This window comes from Equus przewalskii, chromosome 19, assembly GCF_037783145.1.
Source record: "Equus przewalskii isolate Varuska chromosome 19, EquPr2, whole genome shotgun sequence".
In the NCBI taxonomy this organism is placed as follows: Eukaryota; Metazoa; Chordata; class Mammalia; order Perissodactyla; family Equidae; genus Equus; species Equus przewalskii.
In genome coordinates, this window is record NC_091849.1 from 34,639,897 (window position 1) to 34,655,217 (window position 15,321).

Genomic DNA, 15,321 nt, shown 5'->3' on the forward strand with positions numbered 1-15,321 from the left:
GGGCCTGGGGGCGGGGCGAGCCAGGAAGGGGCAGTACAGGCAGCTTGGGCTCCAGCTGCTGCTTGTGGCCTCATTATGTCGCCAGCTCTATAATTTACCCCCGGCAGGGCCCAGCCCCTAAGCTGCTCCCCACTCCCTCTCCCAACCTGCCAAGGAAGCCAGCTGCCGTGCACACACACATGCACACTCGCCGCCGGCCCGAGACAGGCATCCTCAGACGTGGGTGTGATGTGGACTCACTGCCACTTGGGCCTAAACAGATAGACAGACACCCACACAAGACAAACACGCGTATGGAGGTGCTAGGAGCACACACAGACATGCAGCCAAAACAGACACTTGCACACGCACAGGGCTGCGGGGAGCCACACACGCATCCCTGCGGCGTGCACCTGACCACATGGACACACGCCACACCGATCTCCAGGACAGACACACATCATCTTAGCACCTGTGGCCTGGAGACGGGACAGGCAGTAGGGGAGGGCTGTGGGTGCTGGGCCAACTTCTCAAGAGGAGAACTTCCTGGCTGGGCAAAGAGAAGGGGCGCAGGTTATGGAGTGAGGTGAGGGGTCCCAGGTGTGAGGGATGTGAGCTGGAGGAGAGACCAGGCTGCAGGGCAGGGCACAGGAACAGAGCACCCCCTTAGGGGACCACCAGGGGCTGACTTCTGGATCCTGCTGCAGTGTCCTGGTCCCTGCCTGCCCAAGGCCTCTCCATGCCCCCGGACAGGAGCCTCCACCCATCCCAAGCCCCACGTCTCCATCACCCAGGTCCTCCTTCCCTCCAGCTCCAGGCCCTCCAGCTGCGGGCCTCGCCTGGGGTCCCACCGCAGGACCCTCAGTGGATGTAGAGCCGGGGTGCAAAACCATGTGTTTATTTTTATTAGAAATGTTCTCGGTATAAAAACAATCATGCGCTACACATTGTCATCAATAACCATCACCAAACACCCAGGCACTGAACTCCGTGTCATCGGCAGGAGGGGCAGGCGGGCAGGACACATGGCAGACGGGCGGGGGCAGGCGGGCAGGCTGCGGGCCACGGGGACACACACAGAGGCCACCAGGAGGACGCAGCACTTGGCAACACACTTGAGATTTGTTTTTGTTTTGGCATTTTTGTGTTTTGATTTTTTTTTCCTTTTTTCTTTTTTGCGACACGTAAGATTTGATGACTTAGGAAAGGATGGCCAGGAGAGGGAGCAGAGGCTGGATGTAAGTGAAGGTGAGGAGGGGGCTGAGGACAGGAAGAAAAATGCACGAGAGGAGAGACTCAGGTGGAGCACAAGAGAAAAATGGGAGAGACCTGGAGACGGAGAGAGGATGAGGCAGAGGAGGCAGGGGCAGAAAGAAGATGATGCAGAAAAGCAGAGGATGCAGATGCACAGAGACACACAGAGAGAAAAGAAGGTGAGACAAAGAGATAAGAGAAAATAAAGACAGGGATGGAGACAGACAAAGAGGTCACCAGTGGGACAGGCAGAGACAGAGGGGGACAGAAAACCAGCACTTGGGCCCTCGAACCCTGAGCCCCAGTGGTTTGGGGCCAGGAGGGGCCCTGGTCTAAGAAGCAGGCTCTTGGGATGGCCTGAAGCTGCCCCGCCCCTCGTCTTCCTCCTGTCGCCTGCCCGGCTTGCCCAGGCTGCCCAGCAGTGACCACCGGGGCTCTGCTATCCTCAGCACCAAGCCATGTCCGTGGGTGCCCACGGGCAGGCAGGACGTCAGCTGGGCCCCTGGGAGTGGCCCTGGCCAGACGCACCATCCACAAGAGCCTCGGTTCCTCCTCCTCCTGTTGGCTCCGGCGGCCTAGCTAGATTGCATGGTTGGTGTAGCTGACGTAGGTCTGTTTGGTGGCCAGCACTGGAAGGAAAGAGACCAGGGGTACCCACGTGTTAGGGGCTGGTTTCTTTAAACCCCCCTTCTGTACAGACACTCCCCTGCCTGGAGCATCAAGTCCAGACCCCTGAACTGAGCAGTCCACATCCCCCGAACCATGAGCCGGCCCCACCCGCCCATCCCATTGCTTCCCCCACTGCTCCCTGCAACCCCGGACTCAACCCAGCCTCTCGCACATCCTTCCCGCCCCACACCTTTGCGGGGGCTGGGCTGCTGGCCTGGGGGGCCCTTCCCTCTTCACTTTGTCACTCCAGATACGACCCCTCCTTTGAGCACTCCCTCCCAACCCCAACCGCCTATGAGGGTCTCCCTGGGGGAGTCCCTGCCACCTCCTGACTTCACCACACTTGAGGAGAATCGTTTTTATTTGTGATATAATCATGTAACCTTCATGTATTATCAAAGGGAAGTTTTTCAGAAGTTCAACACATTCTGGAGGAGCACTGTGAAGAGCAGACATGAAACATACTAGCCTGGTAGCCTGGGGGCAGAGACGGGGCAGGGGACAGAGGAAACAAACAGTGGACCCAGAGAGGGGCCTTGCAAGACCAGAAACTCCTCTCCCCATGCCCAAGGGAAATGGCAGTGCTCTGGCCCCCGGGGCCCTCTGTGCAGCTATCCTTCCCATTTCTGGGCGTCCCCACGTCGCCTCAGCCTGAGCCTCCCTTATCTGCACCCACCTCTCGGGCCCTTCCTCGCCCACCACTGGCTCTGGGGTTGCAGGTCTAGGTGTCTCCCACTTTCAGGCCACAGCCTCCCTGGGGCCCTTCCCCCACCCACAGCTGGGTGACAATGCCAGCCCTCAAGGGCAGCATGTGTGTACCCCGTACCTGAACCCGCCAGGGTTCAGACCTCACAGCAGCCTACTGAGGAGGTCAGCTACATGTTGTTCCCATTTTAAAAACGAGAGACTGAGGCCAGAGGGAGGAGCCCAGCCAGGTCCTTGGTTTGGTCCTGTCCTGCCAGGGTTCAGGTCTCCCTCCAGGGCCTGGAGGACAGCTCAGTGGAGAATAATCCAGGACAGAACTGCTGCCTGGGGTGGGGGCTGGTCTGCTGGTGCAGAGAGAGGAGGCTAGATGGGAGAAAATCATGGTGTCCTTTGTCATAAAGCTGCCCTGACCCTCTGCCAGGATCCTGTCAGCTCAAGAGAGGAGGTGCATCTGCCAGGCTCATCCGGAGCGCCTGGCCTGGAGAAGAGGGCATGAGGGGAGCAGTGTGGTAGGCTTCATGCTGTCCCCCCCAAGTGCTCTCTCTGTTTCTGCTGGGCTCATGACGGCCAAGTTAAGGACTACATTTCCCAGGTTCCCTTGCAGCTAAGTGTGGCCCTGGGCGACCACATTCCTGCTAATGACATATGAGAGGAAGGGCTGTGTGCAACTTTCATGTCAAAATAGATTGTTTCTCCTGTACTTCCTCTCTTTAGCCTTCCGTGGGCAGAACAGACATGGAGGGCAAGCAGCCTCAGCCGTGAGAACAAGGACAACCCTCTGGGAGCTGATGCAGCAACAAGATGGAAGGAACCCGGGTCCCCGCCTCGGCCCACCCACGTTGCACTATTATATCAGAGAGAAACGTCTGTCTGATTTGAATCACTCTGTTCTGGGGCCCCTTTGTCACAGCAGTGTAACCGGAAGCCCACTCGTACAGGCAGGATTGCTGTGTCCAACTCTCGGGGGCCCACTAAGCATGGGAAGAGGCAAACTTGTTGGGGGTGGGGTGAGCAGAGGGGCACACCCAGGGACCAGTGGGAAGGCAGGAGGGTCAGCATGCAGCTGAGCGAAAGGAAGAACTTTCTCCTGGCCAGAGCTGAGAGTGGAGTGGTGGCCTGACCTGGGAGCTGAGCTCCCCGTCAGCAGAAAGATTCAAGCAGAAGATGAACAATCGCTTGGCTGCGCAACGTCAGTGAAGGCTCAAGTTTTAGGTGCCAATGGGACAGGTGCTAATGGAAGGACATGCTGCCCACAACTTGCAGGAAGAGAATAAGGACACAGCACAGCACCTTACATGGTACAAAGAAGTCCCACCTTCATCGCTAAAGTGACCCATGTCCCTCCAGGGTGCTGGCTGACCAAGAGGGAAGGTCAGTTCTGACGGGGCCGCATCCAGGCGGAGGCCTGAGCCAGGCACACTTGGGGCAGGGCTGAGCGACTGGAGGCTGGGCCCCGGGGATGGCAGAAGGTGCTGAAAGGGAGGTGGGAGGTCACACGGATCAGTGCTCTGGAGACAGGAGCCCTAGACTCCCTCTGGGACCTCAGGCAGCTCCCTCCCTGCCCTGCTAGGCCTCAGTTTCTCCATTTATACCACGAGAGGGGTGGCCCTGTTTGCCTAGACTTCTCCTGAGGGGCTCTCCCCACCCCACTCTGTCCCCCACCTTCAGAAAAAGAGCGGCAGCTGGCTCGTGCATCACACGCCTGCAGGCCGGGCTGGGGAGAATCAGGTCCCCAGGGCTCCATTATCTCGGGTGAACTGATAAAATTGAGTTTCCAAACCTGTAAACCCGTCAGCAGGTCTGGCTCAGAGGTGAAGGAAAACCTCAGCTGCAGCAGCAAAATGTCTGCTGACTGCAGGAAAATGGGGACCTGAGGGCAGCTGCGGGGCACTGAGGTGGGCGGGGCGTGAGAGAAAGTGGCGAGGTGGTGAGGGACAGCTGGGGCCCTATGGTCCCTCTGAGACCAGAGCTGCCTCCTCTAGAAAATCCAGTCCACGGGGTTGAAGAACTGGGAAGCGCGTTCAGCCCTCAGCTACAAGCCAGGGGCCCAGAGCCCTTCAGCGGAGCCTCAGCCTCACCATCTGGAAAATGGGAGCAAGGAGTCTGCCCGGGGCCCCCAGGAGCTAAGTGGGAGGCTTAAGAGGAAGAGTTCTGGTCAGGGGTCAGGAGACTTGGGGTCCAGGCCTGCCCTCACGGTACACGGGAGCTCAGCATCTGCCACATGGTCCTTCCGACAAATCGAACCTGTCAGAGCCTCGATTCCCTCATCTGTAAAATGGGGTGATAATAAGCCCTGGGCTAGCTCTCAGCCGTGGGGTGGGCGGGAATACTCTTCAAACCCTGCAAAATGGTGGGCAAAGGGGGCTGAAATGACTACAGCCATGAGAACAGGATGAGGACAGTGACACTCCAGAGGCATCCTCAGTATGAGGGGAAGGGACAAGCGGGTGTGGGCAGAGGGCCCCAGGCCCATCCTGCTTGTTTTCAGTCTCCGCTGCCTCAGATAACAATTCGCCGGGCAGCGGCAGGCACGAGCTGACAACCCCCATTTGTTGGCCCTGTGTCTCTGCACCCAATCTGTCTGCAGTCGGGCCCCTGAATTATTTATTCTGTTGTTTGTTTAAAGATACGTGGCCCGCCAGTGACAGAGTGAAAAATGTCCCTGCTCCACAGGAGTGATGCCTTCCCACCCCTCCCACTCACGGCCCCTCAATCTGGCTGTCCCCAGAATTAATCAGCTTGCTTTTGCCCGGCACCTCCATAGCCCCTGTTGTCACTGAGCTGAGAGACAGTGGGGGCAAGGGACACTGAGAGGGGCGGGGGGCGTGGGCAGCTCTCATCCTTCCCCTGCAGGAAGCAGGAGGCTGGGAACACTGGGTCTCCCCTCACCACGACTCCACACCCCTCCTTGTCTGGCAGGAGTGGGTTATTGTGGCCTGTCCCCAGGTGACCAGCCTGAGCAGCTGCAACCATGTCAACGAGGTGTCATCAGAGCTCTCTGTGAAGGCCCCACCCTCTGTGGTCTGTCGCAGCACCATGAGTGTCACCCTTTGGGTTCAGGAACTTTTGACATACCTGCTCCTGCACTAGCAGAGCACGGCCTTGAGGGATGGGACACGGTAAGGGTAAGTCTCCAGAAAGTCATGAGCTAGGTCAGGACAACCCCTAGACAACCCTTTCTCCCAGAAGGCACCGGACCAGACGGGGGCGCCAGGGCAGAGAAATCCGGGCATCTCACATCACCGCGCATGACCAGGTGCCCCCAGGGCCCCACCCTAGGAGACGCAGAGACCCCCGGAAGGGCGTGGTGGGACCTGGAGGTTCTCTCCTGGCTACCAGAACCCGAGGTTGGGGGGCAGCAGAGGGGTGCAACCTGGTGCCTTAAGGTTCTCCCGGAGCTGCCTCTGGGCGGGTGGCCACTCACCTGCAGCCTCAGGGTTCTCCCAGTGTCCCCCAGGGCTTGGCTCCGGGGCGGTGCCGGGCCAGAACGTGGGGTAGGGGGCTGGCCTTCTCCGAGAAAGGGCGGGTCCAGAGGGCGGTGGGCGTGGCCAGAGGGAGGGGGCGGGGCCGGGCACTCACCCGGCGCATCGAGGTTCTCGCAGAGCTCGGACTTGGCCTCGCCGTTGGGCCGGAAGCTGCCCTTCTGCGTGAACTTGTTGGACATGGTGGCCGCGGTGACGACGGCTTTGAGGCTGCGCTTGCGCTTGGGCACGTTCTGCTCCGGGTGGAAGAGGATGATGTAGACCTTGGGCATGTAGAGCATCCCCAGGGACACCGAGGCGCTCAGACTCACCGAGACCGTCAGCGTCGTCGTCTGGATGTACAGCTGGGGGCAGGCCGGGGGCGGGTCAGAGCGCGCTCCGCCCTGGCCTCGGGCCCTGAGCCCCCCCTCCGCCGCCCACCCCAGGGACAGACACGGGAGGACAGACCCGGCGCCCTGTGTCCCGCTGGCTTCCGGCAGAAGGGAGTCGTGATGGAGAGCTGGCCTTTAGACCAGAATCCCGGATTCAAATCCTGGCTCCACCACTTCCAGCTGTGTGATCGTGGACAAGTCACGTCCTTGTGCCTCAGTTTCCTCACGTGTAATATGGGCATGATAATTATAGGACTTACCTCATAGGGCTGTTGTGAGGATGAAATGACTTAAAATGGTAAAAGTGTGTAAAACAACGTCTGGCACACGGAAGCGCATAGAAGTGTTTCCCAGTGTTAGATACTAATTGGGGGAGGGCCCTCAGGGGACCCCAGCTGACCCTCAGGAGCAGCCCCCTGCACAGGGCTGGCAGTGAGATGAACACCACCTGTGGCGCCTTGGAGTAACTCACAGTGGCCGTGCCACAGCCCTCCACCAGGCCCCCCACTCAGTGACTGCCCCTCCACGTGCCCCACTGTGCCGAGCGGGCTGTTGGCACGCAAGCCCCAGCGCCCAATGCGATCCACGGTGGCAGCACAGTCAAAGCTCGTTTCACGCTCGCTCGCCAGCACTAACGGTGACAGATGGTTAGCAAAATGAAAGTCCATTAATCTGGGTGTCGGCTAATCCATTCTTTAATAGCAGGGCCTTCCAGGCAGGGCCTGACAATTCCCACTGCCCCTGCATGGGATCCCCTCCTTGCCTCCCTTCCTCCCTTCCCATTCCCCAGGCCTCAGCGGCCCCTCTGGCTGCCCTTGGCCGGGGTGGGGCCAGGGGAGACCCAGGCTGTGCCCCCCAACCCCGGTCTGGATATGGGGAAATCAGGATGCTCTGCCCCCTAAATCTGCTGTTTCTGGGGCTGGACTCCCTCCCCTGGGGCCTGGCTGATGTGCCATCTCCTCCAGGAAGCTCTCATTGAGCCCCAGCTCTATCCAACCCCCCATGACTTCTTCCATTCCTTGCACTCAGCCCTGCATGGGTCTGGACTTGCTTCCTGAGGTCACAGGGTCCCTGGCTTCATCTGGTAGCCCCCCGAGAGGAGGGGCCAGGTTTCTCTATTCTCATATGCTCCCCATCTCCTGCCTCTCTTCACAAATGCCTCAGGACCTGGAGCTGAAGGCCTTCATTCCAACCACCTTTCCCGGGGTTTCCTACCTTTGGAGGAGGGGCCAGAGAAGCTCTAGGGTCCACGAAGAGGGAGGTGTGTGAACCTGGGGAAGTCTTGTCCCCTCTCTGGCCCTCAGTTTTCTCATCAGTGCAATGGGCTGACAGCACCTGCCTCCCCCAAACCTCGAGGCTGCCCAAGCACAGGCCGTGAAGCCACTCGAAACTTGCACAGCACCGTGTGGAAGGAGGCTGGGAGCGTGCAGAGGCTGTTCATCGGCCGCCATTCAGGAAAACATCACAGCCTCGGGGTAGCGAGAGCCTGTTCCCCAGGGAGCACACACCCCTCCAGACACACAGTCATCCCCTGTCCTCACACAACCACACTCTCACCCACAGGCACAGAGCTGCCTCCCAGCATGTGGGCCAGGAAGGGTCATGACGAGCCAGCAGGAGGGTGCTGGCCACCCTCCACCCCCTGAGAAAGGCTGATGGCCAGGGGGGAAGGAGGGGGACACAGGCTGCAGAGTGTCACATAAGACCCTTGGAGAACACAGGGGAGCTCTGGGCTAATTAAGAACAGGCTTGCGCAGCTGGCCCTGTGGCCTAGCAGTTAAGTTCAGCACACTTCACGTCAGCGACCTGGCTTCAGTTCCCAGGTGCTGACCTACGGCACTCGTCAGTAGCCATGCTGTGGTGGCAACCCACATACAAAATAGAGGAAGACTGGCAACAGATGGTCGCTCAGGGCCAATCTTCCTCAGTAAAAAAAAAAGAACAGATTTATTCCTGGGTTCTCACCTCTGGACTGGGAGTTCCTGGGGACACAGTTGTCTCCCTTATTAGACTGGGGGTTCCCTGAAGGCAGGGGCTGTCTCTCCTTTTACACTGGGAGTTCTTGGGGATAGGAATTGTGTTTCCAGGTCAGATATCCATCTTAGGCCCTGGCCCCCACCTTGCTGAGGCGGCTGGAGGGGTACAGTTGGGCCCACATGGAGTTGGTGGGACAGGAGTAGAGGCCCTCACTCCAAGCAGAGTGAGCCCTGCAGGGGACACAGCTGTGTGTTGGGGGTCAGGGGCCTGGGTTCCAGATTCCACTGGGCCCTGACCCCCTGTGGATGCTGGGCCTCTTCCACTGACACAGGCAGAGCCAGCCTCGTGGGCAGGTACGCTTGGTTTAACATCCTGCTGCCAATGTCTTGAATCCTGAATCGTTTTGAACAAGGGGCCTTCGTTTGCATTTTTCACTGGGCCCTGAAAGCTATGGAGCCTGAGCACAGGAACGAGCACAGTCCTTGGCATTCTGTTCTCGTTTGCTTTTCAGCATAGCAGCCCTTCTGCAAACAGAATACAAGGAGGGGTATAAGCAGGTCACACCTGGCAAAGCTGCCTGCTGTGTGCTGGGGCTCCTCCCTCCCAGCAGGCACCCTGGGGGCTCCTCTAGCCAGCCCTAAGCTGGGGGTGGCCAGCCCTGTGCAAGCGGAAGTGGGGCTGCACACCCCCAGTCCCTCTCTTTGCCCCAGGGTCTGGAGTTCCCACCCCACCACTGTTCTCCAGCATCCCCCAGTGTGAAGATGCACGTTGTCACCAGGAGGTGGTAGCATGCTGATCCTATGAGAGACGTAGTGGTCCCCTAGAACCTCTAGGACCAGCAGGCAGCCCCACAGGGATGGGGCCCAGGCCTGGATGCAGGTCTTGAAGGCAGGCAGAGGGGGAGGCAGCCTTCAGGATGGGACATCACCTCATCTCCCTTCCAGCCACATCCCAGCCAGGAGGTGCCAGACCCGCCACCATTCGGGCTCCTCTCCTCTCAGGCCCTTGCTACTCTCCATCCTTTGTGAGGAATCCTGCGTTAGCCTTGCGATTCACTGCTCTCCAGAGTGAAGGAGGTGTCAGGGCTGGTTTGATGGGGGAGGACAGAGGTCACCATGGGCTGGGGCAAAGGGCACAGAAAGGAGCCTCTGGGGAGGTGGGTGATGAGTTTCCTGTTTTTGTGCTAGGCCTGGTGGGTGCCAGGTGTGAGGGGCCCTGGAGGGGACACCAAGTAGTTCTGCCTGCTCTGTGCTTCCGCCCAGGCTGAGCCTGGCGGGTACCAAGATCCTCCAAATCTGTATGAACCGGACAAACAAACTTCACCACAACCTGCCAGCCTCTGCAGCCTCGTCCCACCCAAGCCTGGCTGCACAGTAAACCCGCACTCCGGACGGCTCAGGGTGATGCCACAGGGCTGCAGTGGTAAGCCCTGGAACTCCGGGCTGACGCTGGGAATCCATCCACCTGCTCACAGAGTAGCACAGACAGCTTCACTCTGTACCAGCACCTGCACCGGGTGGCACGGCACAGCTGAGCACCTGAAAGTGTGTGTGCACACACGCATGCCCACAAACACACACCTATATACACGTGTATCTCCGCATTCACACCTGAACTCACAGCTACACACTCATACCTGACTCAGACGCACACAGGCTCACATACACACCCCTTCCTCCACCTTGGGACATGCATTTGCATACACATAGATCCATTCACACTCATTTGCACACATACCTGAACACACACATGCACCTGCACACACACATTAGGGCACACACACCTAGCCTGCACACCCATACACACACCAGCAGCCACAGACCCCTTGGCACACACGCCTGCCCACCCCCACTCGATTTTCACACATGTGCACACACCCCACCCATCCACTGCTGAACATGCACAGGAAGGCACACACACACACTGTACACACACACTTCTAGACCCATGTCACAACTCCCCACAACAGCCCTACCCACTCCATTCTCTTACACACACACACACACCCCCAGCAGCCAGGCCTGCAGCTTCTGATGGAGCATTCTGTAGCTGACATGACACAGCCCAGAGACAGCCCCAGGATTGCCCACGTCTATAAGAAGCCTGGTGGTCTGAGCTGGCAGCGACCTCAGAGCTCATCTCCTCCAGCCCCCCTCATTCAGAAGCCCAGAGAGGAGAGTGGCATAACCCATGTCCCACACCATCAGGGGCAGAGCTGGGTCTTATGGCCACACGTTGCTGTGAGGCCAGCCTGCTGTGTAACCCTGGGCAACTCCTTGCCTATCTCTGGGCCTCAGAAGAAATCTCAGAGGCTCCCTTCCATAAACAGTGCTGAGGGGAGCCTCCTAACAAGGGCGAAATCAGAGGCAGGTGGTGTTGCCTGGAGAGATGGGGGAACTGGGGATGAGGGGCCCCGTGCTTGGAGGTGGGAGGGTCTCACACCCTGGGATGGCAGGGACCCAGTGGGGAGCGGTGTGCTGGCAGGCAGCCAGAGGAAATTACGGGAGAGCAGAGCAAGGGGCTCACCCACCACGCTGTTGGCCTCCCAGCTGAGTACCTTTACTCCCTGAGGAGGCGTGGGAAGGGGCCTCCTGGTGTTGTTGAGGGTAATTTCTCAAGCTGCCAGCCTCCTGGAGTGTGGGGCGGCCTCCCCTGCTGGCTCCATGGGCCCCCTGGGTGCTGGGGGCATGGGGCCCTCCGCCTGCACTTGCCCTCAGCAGGGGGGGGCCTCCCGCAGGCCTGGTGGGGGCGGGTGCGAGCTGCGCCCTGTGGCTGCTCTGGCTCAGGTGTGCGAGGTGGCCTGCAGCCAGGCCTGATCTCGGACCTCAGGGCACTGTCAGCCCCATGGTCTGCTTCTTGGAACCCCCTGCCCACAGGGCCGCCACTGGAGACAGGCCACAGGCCCCTGCACCAGGCCCAAGGAATTCAGAGTGGAGGGCGCAGCTCCTGCCCTTGAGGAGCTGTTGGAGAAAAGGTGGGCACCAGGAAGCCCAGGGCAGGAGAGGTGTCCCAGAACCGCAGGGGGCAGTGTGGGCTGGGGTGGGGGCTCCTGAGTTAGACAGAGCAGGGTCAAGTCCAGCCATGCCACCTACTGGATGTGTGACCTCAGACAAGTCACTTTACCTCTCTGTGCCTCCATATCCTCATCTGTGAATAGGGATGGTGATATCTACCCTTGCCCACTGGTGTAGGGCCTGCTGGCCATCAGGTCAAGGTCTGGCATGTGACAAGTACCCCATCCCTGGTGGCCTTGCTTTGCAGCCTCACTGAAGCTAAGCATTCCTAGAAGCTCGCCCCTAGGCTCACGGCTTTAAATGCCATTCATAGGCTGATGACTCCCCCAGTAACGCCTCCAGTCCAGCCCTCGCCCCTTAACTCCAGGCTCACCGGCTCCCCTACCGTCTTCCCCACCGAGTGCAGACACTCCTTCTGATCCTCATACCAAAACCACAGAGCCATCCTTCACTGTCCTCTGCGTTTCTCACCCCACATGCAGGCCAGCAGAAAGCCGCCAGCCCAGCTCCAGACACAGCCAGGATCCCCGGCTCACCACCCCTGCTATCAGCAGCCTCCTGCCGGAGTCATCACGGGAACCTCCGCACTGGCCATCCGGCTCCCGGCTCACCCTCCTCGGGGCTCCACCCAGCAGCCACAGGGACCCTTTTAAACCTACGTCTCAAGGTGTCCCTCACTGCTCAGAACCCCGCAGTGGCTCCCTTCTCGCCCACACTAAAAGCCAACATCCTCCTCACAGCTGCTGGGTCCTACACCATTCACCTTACCACCTTGTCCCCGCCACCCTCCTCCAGACTCCTCAGCTCCAGCCTCCTTACACAGGATTGTGACTGTGATCGTCGCAACCCCCGTAAGGACTTCAGGGGAAGGACCGTGGCCCCAGACCACCAATGAAGAAACTGAGGCCGCCAGCCAGCTGGCTTGCCAAGGATCCCACAATCAGACATGAAGCTCAGACCAGGAGCTGGGGCCCTCGGTCCCTGCAATCCTTCCTGTCTCTGGCCTCTGTCTTCAGTGACTCCTAATCCTTCAAGATAAAACCCCCCAGGCACCCAGGCAGCACTGGGACTGGGATGTGGGCAGAATCCACTGGGCCATTGGGGTGTGTCCAGACCCTCAGACCACAGGATGGCCTGACAGAGCCAGCAGGAGGCGGCCCCTCTGAGCTGAGGAAGGGCCCTCAGCTGACAGTGCCTGGTCCCAGGCTCCTGGGCTTCGGGGCAGCTTGGGACCAGGGAGGGAGCAAGTGCCTGATACATCTCCCACCTCATGGGGGTCCTGTGAGGACAGAGAGAGGGGCGGACAGAGGAGGAAGGAGAGAGGAGTGGACAGACGGGAAGATGGGCTAAGTAGGGAGAGAGGCAAGGGAAAGAAGAGTCTAGAAAAGAAGGAAGCATGGAAGAGTGAGCAGCATCCAGGCTGATGGAGAGGAGAAAGGAAGGAGGGAGATGAGACAAACGTCGGGGGAAGGAGAAAAGGGAGAGAAAGCAGGAAAAGAGAAAGGGCGGGAGACAGCAAACTCAGAACCTGGAGAAAAACTCGAGACAGAGAGAGAAGGCAGAATGAGGCCTGAAAGAAGGCATTTCTGGAGCAGAGTGAGAGGCCCGTCAGCCCCAGGAGGCTGCCCCTGGCCCCCACCCCCAGCCCCCGCCCCTCACCTTGTCTGCCGACTGCGAGGTGCCAAAGAAGATGGGGATGAAGGCGAGCCAGACGATGCACGTGGTGTACATGGTGAAGCCAATGGGCTTGGCCTCGTTGAAGGTCTCGGGCACGCCGCGCGTCTTGATGGCGTACACGGTGCACGTGACCATGAGCAGCATGCTGTAGCCCAGCAGGCAGATGAGCGACAGGTCCGAGATGTCGCACTTGAGCACACCCCTGGCGAAGCGGGGGTCGAGCGTCCGCTGGTCCTGGAAGTCCACCACCGAGTGGGAGGGGTCCACCACAAACCACACACAGATGCCCAGCAGCTGCAGGGAGATGAGGCTGAAGGTGATGGCCAGCTGCGAGGCGGGGCTGATGAAGCGCGGGGCGCTGACCGACCGCTTGCCCTGCTCGAAGATGCGGTAGATGCGGTTGGTCTTGGTGAGCAGCGCCGCGTAGCTGATGCTCATGCCGAGCCCCAGGAAGATCCGGCGCAGAGAGCAGGTGCCCAGGTCAGGCTCGGCGATCATGAGGAAGGTGGTGGCGTAGCACAGGAAGATGCCCGCCAGCAGCACATAGCTCAGCTCGCGGCCCGAGGCCTTGACGATAGGCGTATCGTTGTAGCGCACGAAGGTGACCACCACGAAGAGCGTGGCGGCGATGCCCACCACGGCCAGGAAGAGGGGCAGCACGGCCCAGGGTGAGTCCCACTCCAGTTTAATGATGGGGATGGGCCGGCAGCCCGTGCGGTTCTCTGTGGGCCGCATGTCATAGGGACACGTCTTACAGGTGTAGCGGTCCACCTGGTACTGGTACCCTGTGCAGGGCTCGCAGTGCCAGCAGCAGGGCATGCCCTTTACTGTCTTCTTCCGCTCGCCTGGCTGGCAGGGCAGGCTGCAGATGGAGCGGGGCAGCTGCTGCCCACTCCCTGGCCAGTGCATCCGCTCTATCTGGCAACGACAGCACAGAGGAGTGGGCCTCAGGACATGCCGCCCAGCACCCGGGACCACCCTACCGGCTGGCACCCTGTAGCCCCATGCCTGAATCACCAGTTAGATGGCTAAAATCCAGCTGCCCAGGCCCCACCTGCACCTGCTGAATCCAACAGCTGGATTTAAATAAGTTCCCCCACGTGACTTAGGCATGGCTGACATATGGGGCATCCTGATCAAATCCAAAACTCTCAAGGGTTGTATGGAGAAACTGAGCCCAGAGAGCAGCCGTGACAACCCAGAGTCACACAGCAGAGCAGAGAGAGCTCAGGAGTCCTGACTCCCACCCTGTAAGGGCTCGCTACTCACAGTGGTCCCCAAAAAAGGAGCATCAGCGTCACCCAGGAGCTTGCTGCAAATGCAAAGTTTTGGCCCCACCCCAGACCTATCGTCTCAGAATCTGAGTTTTCACAAGCCCCCCAGGATACTCGTGCGCACACTGGAGCGTGAGATGCGCTGCCCTGTGGCTCAGCCCACGGGGCCTCCTTTCCTCAGGAGTCACGTTCAGCAGAGAGCAACGAACAGAGGTTTCATCAGAGGACACTTCACGTGTGCCCAGGAGTTAGCGTTTCTTTACATCTTGCTCTAAATTAGTGCTGGTCACAGTTACATGTCTCCCAAGACGTAACTGCTGTGAGTGAAGGAGCCACAGGAGTGTTGGCACGCCCTGCTGAGCATGTTACAAAATTCTAGAAAGTGAGCAAGAGGCCCAAAAGAGCTCCAGGGGCTGCAGAAAGGGAGCCCACTGCACTCGGGGCCATATGCCGGCATCTGTTCTAAATTAAGCGGCTCTCAGGGAGAGTTCACACTTGGAGTGCAGAGGCCTGGCCAGAATGGTTCTGCCTTTGCCCTGGATGCTCACTCCTGGAGAAAGAATGACCAGGTGGTTCCGGGGCTGAGGGGGGGTTTCAGAGCTGAGGAAAGGGATGGGGGGCCCCACGGTAGGTGGAAGAAAACCTCAAGGAAGAGGCTTGTCCTGGGGCTCTGGGCATGACAGGGTTGTGAGGTCCCCTAGAAGCCAGAGAGCACAGCAGTGACCAGTGCCACCATCCGGCAGGAGCAACGAAGCAGGACAGTCCCTGTGCACCAGAGTTGTGAGACTGCAGGGGGACACAGAGCGATGGTGGGTGTTCTGGAAAACTCTGTGGCTCCAGCAGAAAGAACACTGAATATGGTCAAATCTTGGGATCACAGTTCTGTTGCCAGCTGGCTGTGTGCCCTTGAGCAAACACC

The 15,321-nt window shown here is 59.4% G+C and overlaps 1 protein-coding gene across 8 annotated transcripts in view; it reads right to left on the reverse strand.

The window, feature by feature from the left end:
- Nucleotides 1-861: 861 nt before the first annotated feature.
- The window catches only part of GRM4 (glutamate metabotropic receptor 4), a 116,101-nt gene continuing 101,641 nt past the window's right edge, over nucleotides 862-15,321 (reverse strand). For 5 of the 8 annotated variants that reach the window (XM_070585840.1, XM_070585841.1, XM_070585845.1 and 2 more), the window contains 3 exons: nucleotides 13,111-14,046; nucleotides 6,187-6,433; nucleotides 862-1,862 (listed from right to left, as the gene is read on the reverse strand). In XM_070585840.1, the coding sequence (XP_070441941.1) occupies nucleotides 1,813-1,862; nucleotides 6,187-6,433; nucleotides 13,111-14,046 (1,233 nt within the window). In that variant the 3' untranslated portion in view covers nucleotides 862-1,812. Of the gene's footprint in view, nucleotides 1,863-6,186; nucleotides 6,434-13,110; nucleotides 14,047-15,321 lie in introns of those variants that run through there. The other 3 variants (XM_070585842.1, XM_070585844.1, XM_070585847.1) reach the window with 2 other exon arrangements.